This window comes from Astatotilapia calliptera, chromosome 14 (genome assembly GCF_900246225.1).
Source record: "Astatotilapia calliptera chromosome 14, fAstCal1.2, whole genome shotgun sequence".
Classification (NCBI taxonomy): Eukaryota; Metazoa; Chordata; class Actinopteri; order Cichliformes; family Cichlidae; genus Astatotilapia; species Astatotilapia calliptera.
In genome coordinates this window covers 12,773,857-12,797,726 of record NC_039315.1, presented here as the reverse complement: position 1 = coordinate 12,797,726, position 23,870 = coordinate 12,773,857, and the positions used below count along the sequence as shown (strand labels likewise).

Here is a 23,870-nt window from a genome sequence, read left to right as displayed (position 1 = left end):
TCCACATGGTAGGATTTGTAAAGAATTTATTCGTAAATCAGGGTGGAAAATAAGTATTTGGTCAATAACAAAAATACAACTCAATACTTTGTAACATAACCTTTGTTGGCAATAACAGAGGTCAAACGTTTACTATAGGTCTTTACCAGGTTTGCACACACAGTAGCTGGTATTTTGGCCCATTCCTCCATGCAGATCTTCTCGAGAGCAGTGATGTTTTGGGGCTGTCGCCGAGCAACACGGACTTTCAACTCCCGCCACAGATTTTCTATGGGGTTGAGGTCTGGAGACTGGCTAGGCCACTCCAGGACTTTCAAATGCTTCTTACGGAGCCACTCCTTTGTTGCCCGGGCGGTGTGTTTTGGATCATTGTCATGTTGGAAGACCCAGCCTCGTTTCATCTTCAAAGTTCTCACTGATGGAAGGAGGTTTTGGCTCAAAATCTCACGATACATGGCCCCATTCATTCTGTCCTTAACACGGATCAGTCGTCCTGTCCCCTTGGCAGAAAAACAGCCCCATAGCATGATGTTTCCACCCCCATGCTTCACAGTAGGTATGGTGTTCTTGGGATGCAAGTCAGTATTCTTCTTCCTCCAAACACGACGAGTTGAGTTTATACCAAAAAGTTCTACTTTGGTTTCATCTGACCACATGACATTCTCCCAATCCTCTGCTGTATCATCCATGTGCTCTCTGGCAAACTTCAGACGGGCCTGGACATGCACTGGCTTCAGCAGCGGAACACGTCCGGCACTGCGGGATTTGATTCCCTGCCGTTGTAGTGTGTTACTGATGGTGACCTTTGTTACTTTGGTCCCAGCTCTCTGCAGGTCATTCACCAGGTCCCCCCGTGTGGTTCTGGGATCTTTGCTCACCGTTCTCATGATCATTTTGACCCCACGGGATGAGATCTTGCGTGGAGCCCCAGATCGAGGGAGATTATCGGTGGTCTTGTATGTCTTCCATTTTCTGATGATTGCTCCCACAGTTGATTTTTTCACACCAAGCTGCTTGCCTATTGTAGATTCACTCTTCCCAGTCTGGTGCAGGTCTACAATACTTTTCCTGGTGTCCTTCGAAAGCTCTTTGGTCTTGGCCATGGCGGAGTTTGGAGTCTGACTGTTTGAGGCTGTGGACAGGTGTCTTTTATACAGATGATGAGTTCAAACAGGTGCCATTCATACAGGTAACGAGTGGGGGACAGAAAAGCTTCTTACAGAAGACGTTACAGGTCTGTGAGAGCCAGAGATTTTCCTTGTTTGAGGTGACCAAATACTTATTTTCCACCCTAATTTATGAAGAAATTCTTTACAAATCCTACCATGTGAATTCATGGATTTTTTTTTCACATTCTGTCTCTCACAGTTGAAGTGTACCTCTGGTGCAAATTACTGACCTCTGTCATCATTTTAGGTGGGGGAACTTGCACAATCGGTGGCTGACTAAATACTTTTTTGCCCCACTGTATATCCTCCTTATCCGCCAAATAACTTAACCACGAAGGCTGTCAGTCACATTTAAAGATCATTTGTCGGAATTCCTTTTTTACAAAATCTTCACATCCTCCTATATTAATGCATTATTTGCCCACAGTGCCTTGGTGCTTGATTTTCATCACACTTTTTCACTCCACTGTTCAGCGTAAAAGTGGTTTTACTATTTCATGCAGAAATGGGTCCTTACATGAAGTTCTCCTTGTATACCAGGTCATATACAGAGAGGTTGTTGTATTAAACTGATCAATTATTTAGCACGACAGCCTTCTCAGCGTTCGCTTCTTTGTCTCTCTGTAGCTGGCCTTTGCAGAGGGGCAGAGTGAAGGACCAAAGGCTGGGCTGGACTCCAAGGAGCTGGTCTTTCTGGTCCAGATCACTTGCCAGGTAACATCACTTGCTACTTTTGTGAACGAGATTAGATCGCACGATGTCGTATATTTCTTTCCATTTCCATTTATCATTTGTTCGTCCTCTCAGGGTCGAAACTGGCTGGTGAAGAGGTCTTATGAAGACTTCCGGGTGCTGGACAAGCATCTGCACTTGTGTATATACGACCGTCGTTACTCCCAGCTCACTGAGCTGCCGCGATACGACACGCTGAAGGACACCGATGAGGTATCTATGTCCATAACGTATAAGATCACAGATTTGCCTGAAGTTATCTGTTTAATGTTACAGACAGTTTGTGTTTTACAAATCTTGATCATGTGCTTCCTTCCAGTCAGTAGCCACAATGTTGGCAACCTACCTGTCCCGCTTCTCTAACATCGCTGACAATAAGATCAACTGTGGTCCGGTATTAACATGGATGGAGGTATCTGACTATCTTTTTGGTGATTTTTGTTCTGACATTTTGCTTTTGTTGCAGAAAAACGTAAGTTTTTTATTTTAATCAAGAATTAGCACAATAGCACAACAGAATTTAGAGTGTCCTGGGCAAGACTGGTAGCATTAACCCTCCACATTTCTGATGGTGAGAGAAACCAGAGCTCCAAGATCATATCAACACAAGCATGAAAGAACTTGCGGTTGTCAGTGTATTTTGTGAAGTAGTGCGTCTCCTGTAGCTCATTCGCCTATAAAGATTACATTTAGCCTTAATGACGATTTTGGACATTGAGGGGTTATAAACATGCTTTAATAGTTTAATAGCTTATGCTACATGCTGTGCATTGTTCAGGCTCTGCTTTAACAGGGAACGACTGATATTAAGTCAAGTTGGAGGTAAAAAGAAAATATTTTTTCCCCTCTCTTCTGCTTCCTGTCTCTGTCACTTTTACTGCAGCGACAGAGCTCCCGTTCCCTGCTTCCTGTGCTTAAGAAAAACTGGGCTAACACGTCTCTGTTGTAACACTTTTTATTTTTAGATCGACAACAAGGGGAACCATCTGCTGGTGTCTGAAGAAGCTTCAATCAATGTCCCCGCCATCGCCGCTGCCCACGTCACCAAGCGGTACACAGCCCAGGCCACAGACGAGCTAACCTTTGAGGTACCAGCTATTATAAAACATCTATGAGAAACACACTCCCATTTGTTTAACTTGTTTTTTCTTCTTTAGCTAGATTTTATTTGACCGAGTGTTTAACATATGCAGATTTCTGATTCCATCATGATTCCTTTTTAATGGACTCACCTGTGATCAGACTCATCATCACACGCTTTGTGATCCAGGTGGGGGACATTGTTTCAGTCATCGACATGCCGCCTAAAGAAGACACAGGCTGGTGGCGAGGGAAACATGGATTTCAGGTATAATAAATGCACAAATGTCCTCTTTCTACTGTATAATAATACAGGTAAAAACAGGTAATACCTTGAATTTAATTAAAGAGAACCAGAGGTGTCCCACTTTGCATCCCTGTTCTGTTTTACCTTTTAATATTTTTGAGTCATTCTATCATCATGGGTCTTCTGCTCGACTTTCTCTGGTTTCAAAAACATTTTGTGTCTGATCCAAAAAGATCTGAATAGTTTCTAAATGGTACTCTAGTTATAACTAAGCAAATAATGTTTTTAAAATATGTTTTGTGTATTTTAATTTTCGAGTCCTACTGCCCCGGAGCAGTCTGATAATCCAGATTAAGTTTAAAATATAGTCAGAGAGACATTAAAAATGCAACAATGTAGCATTTTCATATATATTCTGGCAGTTAGCGTGTGTCCTTGCTTGCCTGCAGCAGTTGTGGCTTTAGACTTACTGTTGGAATGGGGAGTTAAGGTCTTGGAGATACCGATCTCGGCATGAGGAAACGGCAATTTGGCCTCGCGACACTTATGACAGGAAAGTTAATTATTAATCCCTTTCTTATAACTGTTAATTATTTTGCTGTGTTTGATGTATAAAAACATTTCAGGCATTTTATTGTGGATACTTTATGAGATATTCATATTCAAATATAGTTTCAGATTTCAAAGTGTGAACGAAAAACACGCTGGGAGTGGCTCAACAAACCAGAAATACAATGTATACAAAGTAATTAGCATATGAAGCCTAAATTTCACAGCAATCGTTATATCCTCAGACTTTGGACGCACAACATTTTTATGCAAATTGGAGATGGGAGAGCAGAAAATGTTTTTAAAAATTTGATGCTTTGAAATAAATGAACCATTTACAATATCCATACAAAGTCTGTGGATATATTTAATAATAGGTTTGGCCTGCAACTCCAGGATGCCTTACCAAAGTAATCAAATGTGTTGTTGTCCCTGCTAGAGTAGAAGTAGTTGCTGCCAACAGGAGCACGTTTTGCAATGAGGATCTAGACGCAACGAGACAGACTCACAGGTTTTGTGTCTGTTTGTCACAAACAATGCCAGCCACACTATTGCAGCTGATAGCTGAGGATTTAGCGTCTGAGGCAGCGTCTCATGCTTCCTGACCTATTTCTGCACCCTCGCCGTATAACAGTCTGCTCCAGCATAAAACACCCCCTCTGGTCCTTTTAACATTCAAGCGTATCACAGTTTCTGTCTTTCCCCTTTAGTCCTCTCAGTCTCTCTTCTCTCTTCTTCCAGGTTGGTTTCTTCCCCTGTGACTGTGTTGAGCTGATAAATGACAAGATTCCCCCCAGTGTTCAAAGCTCAGTGCCAAAGCCAGGTACTTTTCAGTGTGTGTGTGTGTGTGTGTGTCGGTGCGTGATGATTTATTTAAGACTTGCTTCCAGGATATGAGTCAGATTGATTTCACTCGCCTGTTATATGTATGTTGGTTGTGTGTTTCATCTTAATCAGTGTGTAAGAAGCATGGAAAGCTGGTAACGTTCCTGAGGTCTTTTATGAAGTCTCGACCGCCGCCGCAGAAGCTCAGGCAGCGCGGCATCCTCCGAGAGCGTGTGTTTGGCTGTGACCTGGGGGAACATCTCCACAACTCAGGACATGAGGGTAAAATGGATTTTTATTTCTCATTTTACAGTGAATCATTTTTACCTGCTGGCTGTTCACATTTCAGTGTAAACTGCTGGAAGGTAAGAACTAATCCCAAAGCAGGGATTACCTCGTGAATCTATGGCTCTATAGATTTTTGTAGATTTGCCAAAACTGCTTTGTGTATTTTGGGTTTTTAGGCCTTCGGGTCAATAGGTAGACAATACTCATGTGACTTTCATCATGTGTATTATTTTAATTTCATACATTTCTTGCTAAATATTGTAGTAAAATCTGTTCTTCACGCTGGATAATGTAATTTCACCTGTGTTGTGACTCCTTACAATGAAGCGATGCCTACTTGTAACCTTTCCTCGTGGGAACACTTCAGCCAGTGAGTAATGATTCATAGAAAACAGCTGAAATAGGAAAAAATCCAGTTGTATTACAGTGTTTTTCCCTGTTGAAGGTGGGTGATGTATGTTTAAATGCTGCGTAAACACTTCACTCAAGAGTCTTAACAGCCTCAGGACTGTGTGTTTTGGATTCGCTCAAGATAAACCACAGTACCTTGTATTTACAGTGATGAATGAGCCTGTTATCCACTGCAACACATTGACTCAGTGAAATGTTTTTAATTGTTGCATAGCACAACGAGCCATGCTGTGGTACAGAGAAATACGATCCAGGTTTTCGGGCTTTGGCTGCACATGCAGTACTTCGTGGTATGATTGATTTTTGTCAGGGCGTCCCATTCAAAAATTGCTTTTGAAAGAACCGATCGAGGCATCAAAAATGTGTGCAAAATGTAACACAAGCAACGTGATATAGAAAACCTTCAACTTATAAAACACCTGAAGAAAGGATATTTTTAATGACGACTTTCAATTTGACACTAGCTATAAGCGTGTTTGAGTCTTTACTGCAAAGTAATCCATGTCTAAGGTGCGAAAATAGCAGATTATCACAAAAACACACTAAAAAAGCAGCTATTTAAATGTGACTATTGGAGTTGAAACAGAGAATGATGCGGAGATAAGCTGGACGTTTACCACTGTTACCTGCCCGTGGTCAGTGATGGCCAACCCAGTAAACAGACTGCAGTGGTTAGTAAAAGTCTTGGCTTGTAATAACATGTAGAGATGCACAGTACACCGAATCAAGACAAAACGGATGTTTTATTGTTACATCCGCCATTTTCTGTCACTTATCTGAGTCATTGGTCACAGGGCCAGCTGTCTAAGCAAATATGTTCAGGCCTCCCTCTCCCCAACCACCTCCCTAACTCATCCAATGGACCCTCTGGGGGAAGCTCATTTCTACCAGCAGGCTGTATGGAGTGCAGCTGTGCTGTAGCTGAAGCAAAAAAGGAGTTTATTGAGACCATGGTGCAAAACTTTTAGTAGACTTTGGGGCAATTGTGGCAAACCATCAGGTTTTCCAGGAGGGGAGAGCAGGGCTCTACTCACATTGTCTACAGTAAGTGTAGTGCACTGGAATAGTTAGATCCCAGTAGCACGGCTTCCACAGAAGAATCAGAGACTGGGGACCAGGGGGAAGACTTGCCCATCACTGATGGCCAGGCTCCTGGGGTGGATGAGATTCTTCTCGAATTTCTTAAGTAACCGGATGTTTCAGGGCTGTGTTAGTGGGCATGCTTTTGCAGCAAAGCACTGAACTTGAGGACAATGTCTCTGGACTGGCAGACTGTGGTAGTGGTTTCTCTTTTTAAGAAGGTGGACCGGAGAATGTGTTCCAGCTTCATGGGGATCACACTCTTCAGCCTCCTCTGTAAGATCTACGGCAGGCTGCTTGAGAGGAGAGTCCATTTGTTAATCAGAGGAACAATGAGTTTTGGGGTTTTTTATTCTTATGTGGTAATGCATAGACAACTTCAGATATCCTAAAGGAATGAAGCATGTCGCTGACCATCTTTTGTCTATTGCAGTGCCCCAGGTTGTTAAGAGTTGTGCAGACTTCATAGAGAAACATGGAGTGGTGGATGGGATCTACAGGCTCTCAGGGATCTCTTCCAACATTCAGAAACTGAGGTTTGTGCCTGTTTCGCACATGCTGCAAAATCGATATATAACCCTAAACAATTCCTGAGGATTCCCAGGAAGGACCAAATTCCAAAACTGGCATCTACCTTCTAAAATATTCCCTCTAGTCTGAGTTCCCTCTGGGGTTTCAGTGTCTTTTTTTTTCTTCTTTTTGCTTATTTTCTTTTTTCTTTCAAAAGCTTTTTTGGTGACTGAATTATGATAAGTAATTGGAAATATACTGAGATTCATTAAATATTATTTTCTTTTTGAGCTGCTTCTCTTGAAATCCATCAAACACAATTTGTTTCAAGCTGTGCAGCTCTGAACGGCTGTAATGGTCTTCTCATCTAGTTTATGCTTGCCAGGAGGAATTTGTGAAACAATCCCCCATCAGTACATAAATTAGGCACAGAACCTGATGGTGTTTGACAGCCAATCAAAACGTCTTTTCTCACTTAAAACTGACTGACACCACATGAAATAGTCTTTCAACATTTATGAAAACACAGGAGATAAAAAAGCAGTCGACGATTTTCTGATAATAATCAGCAAGTTTATTAATAGATTTCCTGCATTAGATGCAAGAATGAAGTTTTTTTTTTTAAACAAAGACACTGAAATAGTAATAATAATTATCATGTGGTAAATTAATGATTTCTGCCTCAAAAGGAGCTTATAGTCCTGTTTTTGTTGTTTGTTTTTCTCATATATTGACAGATGGGCAGTAGGATGACTCCCACACTGTTCTGCTTTCTCTTTATTTTGGTCTCCATGTAGGCATGAGTTTGACTCTGAACAGGTCCCAGACCTGAGCAGAGACGTCTACACACAGGATATTCACTCAGTGGGCTCTCTCTGCAAACTGTACTTCAGGGAGCTGCCCAACCCTCTTCTCACCTACCAGCTCTACGACAGATTCTCGGTAAGGACCACAGCACGGGTTTACACTGGGAATAGATATCAGAAAGGAAGCTGGTATTGCAACAGTGTCAAGTATTACAAGTAGGGCAAAAAAGCTGCGAGGAACCTATTTCTAGTTATTCAGTGTTGACAAAAGAACAGAGGAAATCATTTCAAAATTTCTGCTCATTTTGAAGTGCTGCTCAAAATGGGGTCAGTGCATCACGCTGAGCTTTCTAGGAACAGCGGGGGTTGTGCATGTTAAAACCCGAATAGCAGATTAAGCGAGACAAAACAGTGGCTGCTTTGAATATTTAAAAAAAGAGGGGGAAAACGAGAGCGGGGATGTTGAGGAAACTCCCTCGGCTGTGATTAACGGTCTCGAAGTCATGCGCGCTTTATCCTCTGTCTTTTTACAGGAGGCTGTGTCTGCAGCCACAGATGAGGAGAGGCTGGTCAAAATCCACAATGTCATCCAGCAGCTGCCTCCTCCACATTACAGGTCAGCTTTCAAGCTCGCTGCTGCTGCACCCTGGTGGTCTGAAGTAGAAATGGGATTTTGTAAACAGCATGTCGGACCCTGCTGAGAGCCTGATTTGGTTTGTGGAAGCCGTGAGATCCCGTTTTCCTACACAAGCCGATATCTCAGTTACAAAAATGTCTCACATATTCACCAAACACAGCAATTGAAAGTTGTTTTATTTAGCTTGAGATTTGAAAAACTGATCCTACCAGTTTCAAATCTTTTTATTGGTAATAGGAAGGATAACTGTGTTGGGTTTGAGCAGATACAATAAGCTAAAGTTGTCAATTTTAAAGTCTAAAAAGAAAAAAGCTTAGATTAAAAATTTACTTTTTTTCTGCAGGACACTGGAGTTCCTCATGAGGCACCTCTCCCAACTCGCCACCTTCAGCTCCATCACTAACATGCACACAAAAAACTTAGCTATCGTCTGGGCACCTAACCTCCTCAGGTGACTATCATAGCGTCACAGCATTAGCTTTGCTGTTTCATTCTAGCCTTTCTGTGACGGTGAACTGGGGCATGTCTCAGTGGTACAGAGCTGTGAAATGGGTTGCGCTGTGCTTTGCTGTGTTTCAGGTCCAGACAGATCGAGTCGGCCTGCTTTAGCGGCACGGCCGCGTTCATGGAGGTGCGTATCCAGTCGGTGGTGGTGGAATTCATCCTCAATAATACTGAGGCTCTCTTCAGCCCCAAACTTAATTCGATCATAAGGGAAAGGACTGGTAAGTGTTTTTTTTAAACTGTTTCCCAGTCAAGGATTATAAAAGTTCTTGTATACATTATATACCCTGTATGCATCTCTAACACACTGAACATTTCAACTTTAGGTAACAACACCTTATCCAGACCAAAGTCCCTGATGGTCTGCTCCCCATCCACTAAGTTACTGTCTATAGAGGAAGCTCAGGCTCGCACACAGGTACATCTGAGCTCCCCGGCCACCACCCCCTGCCTCACCCACAGTGACTACATCGAGGTCGGAGAGGGACCAGGAGCTCTCCTCGGCAAGTTCCACACAGTCATCGAGCTTCCGATAGAGAGGTTGGTATATGGCCGCCTTCTGTGATATATGTGAAGGAATCCTTCTGCTTCTCGAACCGCGACTCACGTGTTGTCACACCCGATCTGATCTGTTTATTGATAACAGTTAATGGATGAGCAGCATATTTGGCACTTAATTAAAAGTCATTTACAAAGCAAAGCTGCAAACTTTATAACTAAATTATTCTTTAATTAGATGCCATGAGATGAATAATCGGCCAAAACAAGTATCTGAAAATGTCAAGTTCACTTTTGGGAATTTTGCATTTTCTCTCTTTTTTAATTTTTTTATTTTTTTTAGTCCAATCAGATGACTGATGAGCCATGATGAGGCATCCGTCATCTGTCAGTCCGTTTACAGTATTGGTCACAGTTTAATCGCACTTAACGATGATCACGTAATGGGTCTTCACTCAAGTTTTACAACAATTTGGCTGAATACAAATTGTAACACATAAAAAAAGAAATGTGTGGATAAGGTCACTTACAAGGTTTTTCCATTTTCACAGTGTGACCTTCATGCACACCACTTACAAATTCTTGCTCCTGATGGGCTGAAGAATCAGTTCAAACAATTTAGTCATTCAAGTCATTAACATGAGATCCTCCATGATAATAAACATGCTTGAACAACATGAAAAAAGCTGAAAAAACAAATGACAGGAGAGTTCGAACTTTCACTTTGCCACGTGTATCCTGTTAGATGGTGATGAACATGCTCCTATTGGTCATAATCGCTGAGTCAGTGCTCGTATTACTGGTCGGGGGTTTCCTATCATCATTGTGCTAATCCGGTCCACTCTATGACATGATGATCACGCTGTTTATGGCTGTGGCAGGATCCTCTTTGAGTTTTGAATGGATTTGAATTCTAATACGTTTGTGTAATACAGCCAATGATAAGAAAACCTTTCACTCTCTTCTCATACTTCACAATATCATGCAATTTGTGATTGATCGTGAGTCATCGCTAACACTCTGGTTGTAGACTAGATAATTAATCACATCATATAATGAAAAAATAGTAACTACTAATGTCTTGTTTTTGTTCACAGCAGTTATTTCTTCTTCTTGTACTTTTAGAAACAAGCGCCAGTATTGAAAATGATGCGTTTCTGTGTTGCAGCAGCAAGCGGCCTCCTGCTAAGGCTAAGAAGTCTCCAGTGGGGAACTGGCTCTCTTTTTTCCACCTGGGAAAATCCCATTCTGTGTCCAAACGTAAACTGAAGCGACACCCCAGTGAGCCTAACGAGATAAAGAGCATTGCACTGCCAGGTCAGCTCACTGCTGCTGTTGCGCAGCCAGAAAACATGCAGCTTCTGTACCCCAAATCTTTATTGCTTCTTTTTTTGCATTTTAATTTATCGCTTTCTTGTACTGATTGATGTATTTATTAGAGATGCTGATTAATTTATTAGGAATATTAATTTGATCAAATGTTTGCAGGGGGAAGAGGAGATAGTGGCACTTTGCGCTCTACCAAAAGTGAAGAATCTCTCACCTCTTTGCAAAATTTACAAGGTAATTAATGTTTAATATTGTCTATTTTTTACACTTCAAACATGCTGCCAGTGGTTTATAATATTTTTGTACAACATACTACTAAATAATCAGTATAAATATAATATGAGTATAATTTATTCCATCCCAGGGGAGCCTCCAAGTTACCGTCCTCTCAGACCTCGTTCAACTAGCGAGGCCATGTCTGCCGTCAGTAAAGACGACCTCCACAACGGCGGCAGTAAACGCGACCGCAAAACAAAACCGCCACACGAGAGTCATGCTGGTGCTGACCGTGTCAGTACTGCAGCAGGCATTTCACCTCCGCACCAGGAGGATGACCTCGACCTTTCTCCACCGGCTGCAGGCATCTCTATTTTAGACTTTGACCCCATGTCTTTTCAGTGCAGCCCACCTTCAGCAACCCCTGGACCACAACACGGTAAAGATACAAACAAGTGGAGGAAGAATGTTGGTTGTTCCAGTGAATCAGAGCTCATCTCTTCTCCTAACAACAACAACCTGGCCTGCCTACAGTCTCCAGACATTAGTCCAGTGCTCAGTAAAGGTGTGAGGAAGGTTAGCTACAAGCAGCTCTCCCCTAAACTCAGGAAGAAATCATTTAAGACGCAAGCAGATGTTCAGTCTGCATCCATGTCTCTGCCACCTCAGAAGGTTTCTTCTACCCCAGCGGATAACGGTGACGCTCCACTGGCAGATGGAAAAGGGCCCAAAGCGTCCTATCAACACTGCAGCCCACTCAGCACAGCGAGCCAGGCATCAGCTGTGACAGACCTCACTCAGTCTGCACAGAACATGTCCGATCCAGGTTAGTGCCATTGCTCTTTCACATTGCATACTTGATTTATACTGTAAAGTTAGCGGTTATTTAAATAAGAAAGCCTTTCTTAGTTTCTTATGAAAGCTTTTGTGTCTTGTCCCATCATGTCTTACCATAGCTTTGTTTGTCCTGTCATACTGTAGCGTTGTTTGTCTTATCCCTCCCCAGGAACAGATAGACTTATGAGTTCAGTTTCTGTTCTCCCTCCTCACCCTCCCTTGACGAGTGCCGCACGCAAGTTGGCTCTGGCTCTGGCTGAAACTGCCCAAAAGGCCAGCAGTGGCTCCCAAAGAAGAAGCAATGTCCCTGTGCATCCGCTTCACAGACCGGAAGCATCTCACGTCCAGGACAGACCACCACGGCCCTCAGTCCTTGATCTCAAAGCATATCCCCAGGAGTACAGCGGCTCTAATGTCTCCCCTGCTTCCCAGTGGCAAACATCGGTGCACAGCCCTGCGGAGACCCACTGCTACTCTCATCCTCTTCATTTCCTGCCTCCGCACCTCTGCTCAGAGTCGCTACAGGTCACCGACGGACAGGAAAGCATGTGCAATTTCACTCCTAATGTCAGTCCGCTCGGGTCAGGGAGCTTGGATGAAGGCAGCGCTGAGAGGAGGGACTGCAGAGAGAAAAAAGAGCTTAGCGATGTCACGCAAACAGAGCACACCTATCAGAGTGTTGGAGTGTCAACACCCACTCAGCCCGTCTACTCGCCTCAGAGCCCATCGGCTTCTCCTGGATACGTCAACCCGGACTCGATAAACGTTTTTAATTTCCGCTCCGTTCTGGCAGAGACCTCCATGCCCGCATCCATCGAGGAGGTGTTTCCGCGTCCATTACAGCCCTCCTTAACGCATCATTACAGCCCAGAAGAGGAGACGCCGCTCGGCATGCTTGAGGATGTCTACAGTAATCAGCATTATCATCATCATCATCATCATCATCACCGACCAGTTCAGGCAGCACGAATGCCTGCACCTCACTGCCCTCGGCCTGATGCTCTGCCGGTTCACCTTTCTGGGCCAAAAGGCTTGTACAGGCAGTCCTCCGAAGGCCGCTACAGCAGTTTAGGTTTAAGGCACCCTTTGTCACCTCAGTACAGACGATACCATAGAGATGAGCACCTTATCAGTGGCTGCCACAGGCAACAAGGCCAGTGGCAGAGGTCAGACGATAGAGTAGTCGGGCACCCGGCCATCCGGAGGGCTCGCTCCTTCCATGCCCCTCAGATTAGTCATTACGAGTTGGCAGAGACAGAAGTCCTGCCCCCTGACACCATGTTTTATGTCGAGCAGACAGCAGGCCAGGAAGCACCTTATCAGAGGCTGAATCAGACTGGTCTTCACCCTGTGCGGCCGCAGTTTGAGAACACACACGCTGACTACCACTACAGTCCCTATTCAAATGTGAACCCTGCAGATGGCTCTCGCTATTACGCAGAGCCCTGCCGGCAAAGCGGCATCCGACACAGTAAGTCTTACACCGTGCGTTCAACAAGAGAAAGCGGACAATCAGATTACTACAACTACTCTCCTCAGCGCGTCCCCCCTGTGAACAGAGAGCTTTTCATAGAAAGCAGGGACACTGTTGTTTATGAGGCGAGAGACGCAGAAGTTTTTGAAAGACTCTTATATCAACCAGTCATGCAGGAGAGTAAATCCAGACATAAAAACACATATCCAGCTGCGTCTCCTTGCGAGAGTCCCATCTCGCTTGCTGACACAAGAAGTAGAGACATCGCACACACGAGAAGCAAGTCAGACCCTGGAAATGCCTGCCTCCTTTCCGCTGACAAGATGGAAAGACAAAATGTTATGCTTACATCCCCGACTTCCCAGAGGTCCCAGCCGGTAGACCCCGAGGTCACCAGGCGGCAGCGCGTTCACCGCTCAAGCGCGGACTCGGGGCCTTCCAGGCGGATTCACATCAAAGAGCGTTCCTCTCAGCAGCCACCGCTTCGCAAAGTCCCCTCGCTCCCAGAAAGAGGCTGTCCTAACTTTAAGACCGTCGAGCACAACGACAGAAGCCATACGCGAGGTCACGACCAGGATCGATTAATGATGACCAACGCTGTCAACAGCTACTCTGGTATGGTGAAACCCAGCATCCTCAGGAGACCCGGGAGGTCGCAGAGCACCAGAGAAAACCGTCACTACTACCATTACCACGCCAAATCCCAAATGGATCCCGAACATCTGGGATCCTTTTCCAACAGAAGGACTCAGAGCACTAAAGTCAGGCCCACACAATATGACCACATGGAGGGGTATTACGCAGCACCCAAGCCTAAACCCACAAGATCCGTTAAAGCCGTGGCAGGATATCTGCCTGGCCAGGGCTGCATGTCGCCCCGCGGGCACAGACTGTTGTCCCAGGCTCTGGGTCATGAGGCTTTTTATCACGCTGCTCCGAGATCAGAAGCCGGGGTCTACGAGTGATTCTGACCACTGTTTTGTTTTTTTTGTTTTTTTATCTGATTCCACATTGGGGCCAAAGGAGAACAGCACTTTATCCTCAGCCAGACCAACAGACTGTTGCTTTGAAAGTGTGTTTATTTTAACCTTCAGGAGCTGCTACAAAAAGTGTGAAGTGAGGCTGCTGCTGCTGGGGATCATACTGCCAGCGTTAGTGGTAGTTTCATATTTTCCCAGTGGCTTCCAGGGAAGCTAGAAGCCAACAAATGAATCGTATGCAGGCCTTGTATTAAATGAAAAGAGTGTAAACACTAAGACGCATGACGAGAAGAAAATGTGTTTAAAAAAGAAGAGATTTTATTTAATGTCTAAGCAACACAACAAGGGATGACAAGGTAAATTAACTGGTTTTATGAATATGATTTTAAAGTTTAGAATGTGTATAAAATAACAGTCATTTTAAACGTATATTTCTATAAATAACACATCTAACATGTGGCCAATGTACTGTACATTTGTTTTTTATTCTGGTCTGCTCAGACTTCAACAAGCACTTTTAAGGATAACTGTGTACGAAACACATTGTCTTAACGTGGTATACATGAAGCCTCTTGATATATAGCGTATCTATTTTTTTCTGTAAGAAGCAGCTTGCTCAGAATCTTTGTTTAAAATCCAAATTAGCACTTTTTGGGAGGGTCGGTAAAGCGGAAGATAACCTCATGCTTTCTAACTTTGCGCTTCTTTTTCTTTATCACACATTGTGTATTGCAAAATAACAATGAGTGCTATGATTTTTGATTTCGTATTTTCCTTTTCTTTCGTTAAGGTCGAACGCACCGCGGCAAAATATGCTCGAGATGTACATGCGAGTCAGCTCATGCGGTTCGGTGAAAGTGTATTTTGTGCGGCATCGTGCTTTGGTCGCGTAATGAAAGTTTCTTCGCTCTTCATGGGGAACTTTTAACAGTGTGGTGTTTTACATGTTTTATTCATTTAAAGATGCTCTTTTAAATTCTTAATGTAGACGAGGATATTCTGTTAAGACATGTTAATTGAGTTATTTTAGTGAGAGTAAAGAAAAAAAAATAAAGATATATTATCAATGATTACAGTGCGTCAAACTCTTATTTCGTGTATATATTTAGAGGACATGACTTAAGATACTGTATATGCATCTTTTTGCTTTACTTTACCTTCAACCCTTACTCATTAGTGTTAATGTCTAAAAATGGATGCTTAGTAACCAGAGATATTACTTTCTTCGTGCTATTTATCAATACATGGCACCTACATTACCCACAATGCAACAATAGGCCGCAGTGCTGTCGAAGAACACACTTTAATGGCTTTCATCTAAACTAATTAATTTCTAGGGGTCTCTACAGTGTTGGAAAAACAATTCTGCTTGCTACGAGATATGCCTTTTTGTAAATTTTTACCACTAATTGTTACCTTAAAAAATGCTTTTGAGGTCTAAATTGGCCTACGGTTCATACTTGGCACTTATGTTTTTGTTTCTAAGAGACAGGCAAACACAAAAAAACCAGTCTAAAACAAAATGTGTAGATGTGCACCAGTGTAACAGGTGTTTCTCTACAATGCATCCATTAGAGGGTGAGGCTACAGAGGTCTGGTAAGCTCACGTCTTTCTAGCTAAACACTTCCTGACCTTTTTGTTTTTCTTGTTTTCATACTTTTAGTTTTTCACTGAAAGCAAAGTCTGGTTTTGGTGCCATTTACAAGATTTTGCTGAGTCACAAAAGGTTTACGACATATAAATGACTTGCAAATTGACATTTTATGTGTAAAGTCAGTTTCCCAGGAATTTGGGTTATAAGCTGTGACTCCGTTATGAATCAGCAGGCTGGGTTTGGAGAAAGAAACTACTGGAGCACTAAAAAAAAAGCATTCCAGGATTTGAGCTAATAGACTATGAAACATGAAACTTCATCCCTCCAGGTTTAATAGTCAAAACAACATTTTGTGTCAATAGTGTTCTTAAGCAAACTGGGGAATTTCAAAGCTTTTCTGTTCAGTTAAGCAGGCATTATGGAAATACAATATGAAGCGTCGTTAGTCAAATAGTCTACTAACTATCTACTTTTTTAAAAGATCTGAGATGTGAAGAAATCAAGAAATGTGATGTTATAAATCAATTTCTAAAATGCTGTGAATAAATAATGCAGTTATTTAAATAAATATGTATTTATTCCATCTTTCTTATTCTGATCCTCAGGCTGAGAGTCACAGAGCTTGGAGCAGTTTTAACAGTGGCGTGTGCTCACCACCAGGTGGCACTGCAGCACTGCAGAAACAACATAAGCTCCTACTGCATTCAGGGGAGATCACAGACTTTGATTTGCTTCTCAGACATCTCATATCTGCTCAGAAACACTGCAGAGGATCCTGACTATTTTATTGCTTGTATTGCTTTTGAATAACTGTGCAGGTTGTTAAAGAAAAATACCTGGATGTGATGTAGAAATGTGTAAAGAGCTCATTTATTGACAAAGATATGCTCTTCCAGTTAGCTGTAGTAGCGTAATTAGCTGTAGAAGACGAGCTTTAAAAGCGAGTGTGATACTATACTTATATACCTTAAGCTTGTAGCCACAGAAAGCCCATTTAAGCCATGGTTTAAAGAGAGTTGAGGGCAGTAGAATAATCAGAGGGAATCAGCCAAGGTTGTCCAAAGTGTCTGGGGAATTGTTGCATTGTTAGAAATTATTAAAGTGTTCCCCACCAGATCAAAACAGCCTCCCATTCACAGCTGACTGAAAGGCTCGGTCTTTGGCAAAAACCATTAAGAGAGCCTGCGGACTCTAGGCAATGTCTCCTGGCAGCTCTGCATTGCTCCTGGAGCAGCGAGCCATTGTTTATTCATCGCCACATTGGCATTCAAAGTGCATCCTCACTGTTCTCTTTCATAACCAACAAGTTGCAATTTTTATGCATGTGAAGGTTGAAGTCAAATTATTTATGGGAGACCGGACCTGAGGAAGGCGCACGGCCTCTAGCAAAATGGTTTACGTTGAGAGCAATCCTTTTCTATAGGCTATTGAATTCGCTGGATCATAGCAAGATATGCATGTATTATTCAGCTTTTGAGAGAAAGAATTGTTGCCCTGCTAGACTGCCATCTGCTTTTTGGACATTGTGATGCATCTGAGGCATGCTACCCTTCAGGATCAGGTTAAAGTCTTATTTTTCAGCATGGGGACAAATGAAATGAGTGGGGAAAAAAGAGGGGGCCTTTCTAGTGTCCCTCCCTCGAACTTTTCACCGCCCCTCATTGCAGCGAAGGCTTTCAAGTGCAAAATACACACACACACACACACACACACACACATATATATATATATATATATATATATATATATATATATATATATATATATATCAGAGGGGAAATTGCATGAGCATGTCTCGATGTACCCGAATTGGAAGAAAGAGGCAGAAGAAGCTGAGGTTCAGCTGCTAAGGGAAGGAACTTTCACCTGTATGAGAAATTATTCAAGAACATCTGGTGGAGTCCAGATGCAGAGATGGAATGTGTGAGGCGTGTGGTGCCAAACGCCAGCAGGTGCAAGGTGAAAGGACTCTCACTTCTCCAGGGGCAGGTGATCTGCAGGATAATAGTTACCCACTACTCTTAGGAAGACGACTCTTCAGAGTTGAACAAAATTGTGCATTACAGACTCTTTACATTCTGAGCGAACAATTTAAAATCCTTAATGGTTCTGACTGTGACTGCAGTCAGCAGATCTATTAGTAATATAGCACATGGCAGGAGCTGCGTTTCTCTGGTTCACAGCACTTTAGTGGCTCCATAAAGAACCATTTTTGGTTGTTCATTACAGTGTAATGTTCCATTACAAAACATTATTGGAACTTTATGAATGTTCACTTCCTCATTGTTTCTTTGATGGATCTTGACGGTGAAGTGCAGAGCATATTTAAATAGCAAAACACTGCAGTAGGAGCATCCACTTCAAAACAAACCAAAACAAAAACAACAACCCTCCTTTTAGAAAGATATGCATCCAGCTGGGGCTTATTTATGAATACATATCATCAGCCTAAATAACGGAGAAGTTTTTTTTCCCTTTTTGTGAATATGTATAAAGACGCATTGTCTTTTAACCCACTCAGGCTCAAACTAAACTTTTTATTGCTAATGCACAACCAAGTCCTGCAGTGGTACTTCTGAGTAAAAAAAACCTCATAAAATATGTATGTGGGGTAATCAGGTTGTTAGTTTTTAACTGTTGCAAATCGGCAACGCCTGCCTCGAGAGGGTTAAAAACCTGCTCTCTGTATATAGATAGCAGTGTGTGTGTGATGGCCTGGAATTCTGCCTTAAAATAGATGTTTTAGTGAGCACATAAAGCAGCACCTGATCTTACTCTAAGCTAAAACATCAGTTTCGGGTGCTTTCCCTTGTTCGTGCAACAGAGGAACATCTGATCCGCGTTCTGCCATTCTGGCTCGGTGCCACCTTGTCCTTCTTGGCGACAGTTTGGAGATGAGCGTCGCAGATCCGACTTTGGGTTTCTGTTGTGTTTTCAGCATCTCGCTGATTGGGAGACGCTTCCATAATCACCAGTGTACTGAACATTTTGTATACTTGTTAGCAAAACCCAGAGTATCTCATCTGATAAGAGAAAGTTCTTAGAGATCATCTTCGTCTCACTTAATTAACTAGTTAACATAACAATGGATTCGCGTTTAATTAAAGCAGCCAAGAGAACCTTGTTAGTACTTCAGATAACCAATTAGGCCCTGGCTTTGGGCAGAAATATATATTTTATTCAAGTGTATCCATGGTTTTAGAAAATGAAAATCAGACGCTTTTTAGAGGGAGTAGTGGTGGCAGGGTGGAGGGGAGCAGGGACAATGCTTAGTGATTGAATAAGTGATTAGACCTCAGGTTTACACAAAGGCTCCTCACTTGCAGTAATGGCTGCCTGTTAGGGCTTAGTTCTCTAATTTGACATTCACATGCATATCAAAAGCGACTAAGCAACTGGAAGACTGCGTGCTGGCCCATACAATGCAAGGCGCAGTTTGTGTTGCAAACAATGCTCTTGACCTTTAACTGATGAATAATAGCCTGAGAAACAGAACGTAATTATCCAAGGCAGTACGGCTGGTTCAAAAGGTAACCACTAGTTGAGTAAGCTTTAGCCATGTGAATCCACTTGGGGCGTTTATCTGTAAGCGATATATCTATTATTATGGAGCATATCTGTGCACTAGTGATTACAGTTCGATGATTTTGAATTCAACAGATTTTAAACTCATAAGGCGTCACTAATGAGGAAATGGGGACAAAAGACAAATAAGTCAACAGGTTCTGCGCTGCTGAGGAAAAGGTTTTATTCATCAGAAAAGAAGAAAAATAAAGGCCACCATCTGGATCAAGGAGCATTCAGTGTAACCATCAGATAAAAATCCAGCAAAGCATGCTCACGCTTAGTTGCATGGTTACTGTTATTGTTCCACTGCCACAGGTGGACATACCTCACTTCTGGTAAGTTATGGTTGGTCGGTGACTGTAAGTCAGATATATATCATGACATGCATGATGAAGACCTCGTAGAAAAAAAATCTATAGCTGTGCACAAGAGTAATTCCATCCATGCAGTCATTTAGCAAAGCAGAAACAGGAGCCTGCAGTGCTCCGGGCTCCACCTCCTGCAATTTCATAACCATTTAATTTATACATTTAAAAGCTGAATTTAATTTCTACATTAAGAAACAAAGCATGCTTGGGTATAATTTATCTTTCTGACATGCCCTTTCTTAAAGTGGACCAAATCAAATAGGCTTTGAGGCGGGGCAGGCAAAGGGTTTTGTTTTTCAGGTTCCAGCAACCAGCGAAATTCTTACGTAACATGTAATATGGTTAAAAGTAAACTAACTACATTATGCCTCCCTCTGCTGTTTATTTTTCCCACATAACTTACATGATATCACATTCAATATGTGGAGACCTTGTTTTCAAAACCTTATTCCTACATTAAAGGTTGGCACACAGTTCACAAAGCCTTAATATAAAATATTTTTTGCAATTAATTAAAGGTAAATAATTGAGACATAGAGCGCCTTAACTCAGAAATGTAGAAAATTACCCCAAACAACAAAATGCTGTTATTACATGTGGTGCAGGAAGTGGCAAACTACCCTGACTGGAGATATAAAGGACTTAATGATGTGTTTACAGGTAATTATCTATGTAACTGGAGTGTGTTCACGTTTGCTATAATTACTCAAGGTTTAAAATAAAACTCTCGAAAAAAACGCATTGTTCGTTGTGCTGCTACTATTCCTCAAAACACTAATTAAGTGAAGAAAAAAAAAGTGTTCCATCTTGTTTCCATTAACTTGTCTCTTTTGTTCTTTCCTGTACACATTTTTCTTGTTTCACTAGCTCCATTTTCTTTGTTCACATCACAATGACTTGGTAAGAGTGCACTAACGCTGGGTGCCGAGACATCTCAAGCTCAGGCTTTCATGTCTTAAAATGAATACCCAGTGATAGCACAAGAATTATGCCTTAGATGATGGCTTCCCTCATCTTGTGGTAGTTTGTCACACAGTATGTGTGCGATCTCAACTGTTGTGTCAACATAGTTCTCAGCGTAGACGTGTAGCGATGACCGCACAGACCAACTATATAAACAGCTCTTCTCAGCAATGTTTCACCAACCGAAAGCTAAATCCTTTGCACAGCTGAACAAAGGAAACGAATTCCAAACATTTCTCTGTATTTGTCTGTGAACCTTTTTATCCACTCACTTTTAATCTGCGCTGCCAAGCCAGAATAACTACTGTTGCTGACATCTTACCTCGCTAAAGTAGAAAAGATACCACAAAAGCATGTGACTTTTGGGTGGAGTGGGGGGGGGATCCACATAACAGTTTGTTAGACCACAAAAATAAGACAGCAGCTTATCTTAAATCATCATGGAGTACTCTTTAAGCCAACCACCTAAAAACAGTTGGTCTCTAGTGGAATTCTCTTGATTTCATTGGGAGTAAACCACCTTAAACTGTATATTTTGGATTATTTAATAAATATCTCATTTAATGGGAGGTTCTTTATTCAAATGGGGCTGTAGGAAAAAAATACAATTAGTTTGCAGATCCATGAAAATTTTAGATGCACATCTAAATGATTTGTTGTTGTTTGTTTTGTGATGATTAGCTGCAGCGAGCCTAACGATGATTAAAAGGAAGGTTTTGCAGTTCAGACACCAGTTGTGCAGTATCACTAAGCACCTCAAACTTCAAACCCTTTATGTAGAGCTGCCCGCCTTTGTGTTTCTTTACTTTTCACTTCTGATAATGAATTATTTTAGTTAGCGAGTTTGCTGTACTAAACAATTAAGGCAGTGGCTAAATCTTCAACCATAGCTCAGCTTGTTTATAAACTTGCCATGCTAAATGACAATTATTAATATAAGGACAAAAGTGCACAAACATAACCGTCATCATCATTCGTGAGGACCCAACACTAACTCTAACTCTAATTCTAGGGAATATATATATATATATATATATATATATATATATATATATATATATATATATATATATATATATATATATATATATGTATATAACATTTTAGCTATTTGGTCTTCGCGATCATGGAGCAAAGAAAATATTAATCCTTCTAACTGACACACATTAAAAAAATCATTTTTTTATTTAAATGCCAATTTTGCCTTTCTATAAAATACAATGTTAGACTTGGGGATATTGGGCAGCACGGTGGCACGGTGGTTAGCACTGTTGCCACACAGCAAGAAGGTCCTGAATTCAATTCCACCATGACATGAACTACTGGGCTTGGATTTACATTTTGAAACATAACTATTAGATTTTTGGCTACTGACATGTTGGCTTTTTTTTGGAGCCATGTGACATTGTTTTTATTTCAGACATGGCTAACTATATCAAGGTTTGTTACATATCCATAAAGTAGAGTGCATCACACAGACACACACACACAATTAGTGCTACAAAAAGAATGCTAAAATCCCATAGGTTTACTCACTAAAACTTGAGCACAAACTTCTGGAATGATCATACAGCACAGAGTAGTATTATTGTAGTATTAGTCAGATATCCCATTAAAAAAGCTCACTAAGGAACCAACAACTGCTGCTGTTCAGCTGTAGTGAGGGTCAGCAGTCAGTCTGCTGTTTACCTCAGCTAACAAGTCTATTTTGTTGGGGGTGGCTGTAGCTCAAGTGGCAGAGCAGGTCAGCCATTAATCAGAAGGTCGGTGGTTCGATCCCAGGCTGCATGGGCAAGATACTAACCCCATGTTTGCCTACTGGTGGTGGTCAGAGGGCCCGGTGACGCCTGTGTCCCGCAGCCTCGCCTCTGTCAGTGCGCCCCAGGGCAGCTGTGGCTACAATGTAGCTTGCTATCGCCTGTGTGTGAATGACTGAATGTAGTGTAAAGCGCTTTGGGGTCCTATGGACTAGAAAAGCGCTATACAAATGCAGGCCATTTAATCTTTATGACAGGAGGCAGTGAGTCAGTTAAGTTCACTTCTTTCCAATGACAGCAATACTGAGGTGAGTTGACGATATCTTGAACTTTTCTGTTGGCAAGTGTGGCTGTTTTTTTAGCGGCTGTTAGCTTGTGTTAGCTGCGGTTAGCATTAGTCAATTACTTACATTGTTGGACTTGGACACTTAGTGAATAAACTCTCATATGGTTTGAAGATTTAATCAAGCTGTTTATTAGAGATAATTTTTTTGGGACTTTTAGGACACTCAAGCTTATAACTCACTGCTTTTTAGCCAGCTTGTTGTCAGCTGTCATGGGAAGGTCGCATGGCTAATCTATTGACAGTAAGTAATTGGGCCATTAAGCATGTTCATGCACACTTTTGGATGTTGGACCCCTGACTTCAGTTTAGGAGATGAGGCTTAGGAGATGTTTTATCTAGATGTCATAGTGTCTCTTTCCATCATATTTTTGTTTCTTTGGTGAAGGGGAAACTTACTCAGATGAGAAAACACAGCAATGATCCTTTATATCTTGAGTGTGAAGGTGCACAGAAACAACTAGGAGTTCTCTTCTCTGCCTTTGGTGTACGTGGATGGTCTCTATCCACATGCATACAATAGGCTTATGTCCATCTCTAGAGATGGATGGACATGGTAGCTTCCAAAAGCTGCTCCTATGTATTTTAATTGATTAATTCTGATTTAAAAAAAAACATCACCCCAATTAGAGTTATTATAAAGGCACATCTATTAACAGAAGCCAAAACCAGGCTATAAACTATAGAAATTAACTGCTTTTAGAGCCAGCGTCAAATGGCTATTAGAGGAACTGCAGGTTTTGGCATTCATTTTTCAGCCCTTGAGCTTGCCCCTAGGTAAGGGGTACCCTCTAGCTCTTGTTAAAAGTGATTTCTTTTGAATAAGCTGCCTTTAACACATGTATTTATGTATGTAACAGTTGAAATAACGGATGCTGTTCTCCCCCCTTTAAAGTCCACAACCAGAACATCTATGGCATGAAGTTTTCTGCGAAATCTTTCAAACTTTAAACCCTTTTTTCTTCAGCTTCACTCATTGCTCTTAGCATTTGTAAGACAATGCACTGTGCTACTATCTCCAAATGCTGTTCACAAAGACAGTGACTGAAATGGTTACAGAGCATGAAACAGATAATTCTTTTTTTTTTTTTAAACTTATCCACAT

General features: G+C 41.9%; 1 protein-coding gene across 3 annotated transcripts in view; it reads left to right on the top strand.

The window, feature by feature from the left end:
• Nucleotides 1–15,245, top strand: part of arhgap32a (Rho GTPase activating protein 32a) — a 28,363-nt gene extending 13,118 nt beyond the window's left edge. For 2 of the 3 annotated variants that reach the window (XM_026191901.1, XM_026191903.1), the window contains 17 exons: nt 1,797–1,883; nt 1,977–2,114; nt 2,221–2,313; nt 2,867–2,989; nt 3,172–3,249; nt 4,519–4,600; nt 4,735–4,884; nt 6,815–6,917; nt 7,689–7,833; nt 8,231–8,313; nt 8,678–8,785; nt 8,914–9,059; nt 9,165–9,378; nt 10,505–10,653; nt 10,825–10,899; nt 11,030–11,707; nt 11,888–15,245. In XM_026191901.1, coding sequence (XP_026047686.1) covers nt 1,797–1,883; nt 1,977–2,114; nt 2,221–2,313; nt 2,867–2,989; nt 3,172–3,249; nt 4,519–4,600; nt 4,735–4,884; nt 6,815–6,917; nt 7,689–7,833; nt 8,231–8,313; nt 8,678–8,785; nt 8,914–9,059; nt 9,165–9,378; nt 10,505–10,653; nt 10,825–10,899; nt 11,030–11,707; nt 11,888–14,157 — 4,722 coding nt within the window. In that variant the 3' untranslated portion in view covers nt 14,158–15,245. The remainder of the gene's footprint in view (nt 1–1,796; nt 1,884–1,976; nt 2,115–2,220; nt 2,314–2,866; nt 2,990–3,171; nt 3,250–4,518; nt 4,601–4,734; nt 4,885–6,814; nt 6,918–7,688; nt 7,834–8,230; nt 8,314–8,677; nt 8,786–8,913; nt 9,060–9,164; nt 9,379–10,504; nt 10,654–10,824; nt 10,900–11,029; nt 11,708–11,887) is intronic. The other variant, XM_026191902.1, reaches the window with a different exon arrangement.
• The last annotated feature ends 8,625 nt before the right edge of the window (nt 15,246–23,870 follow it).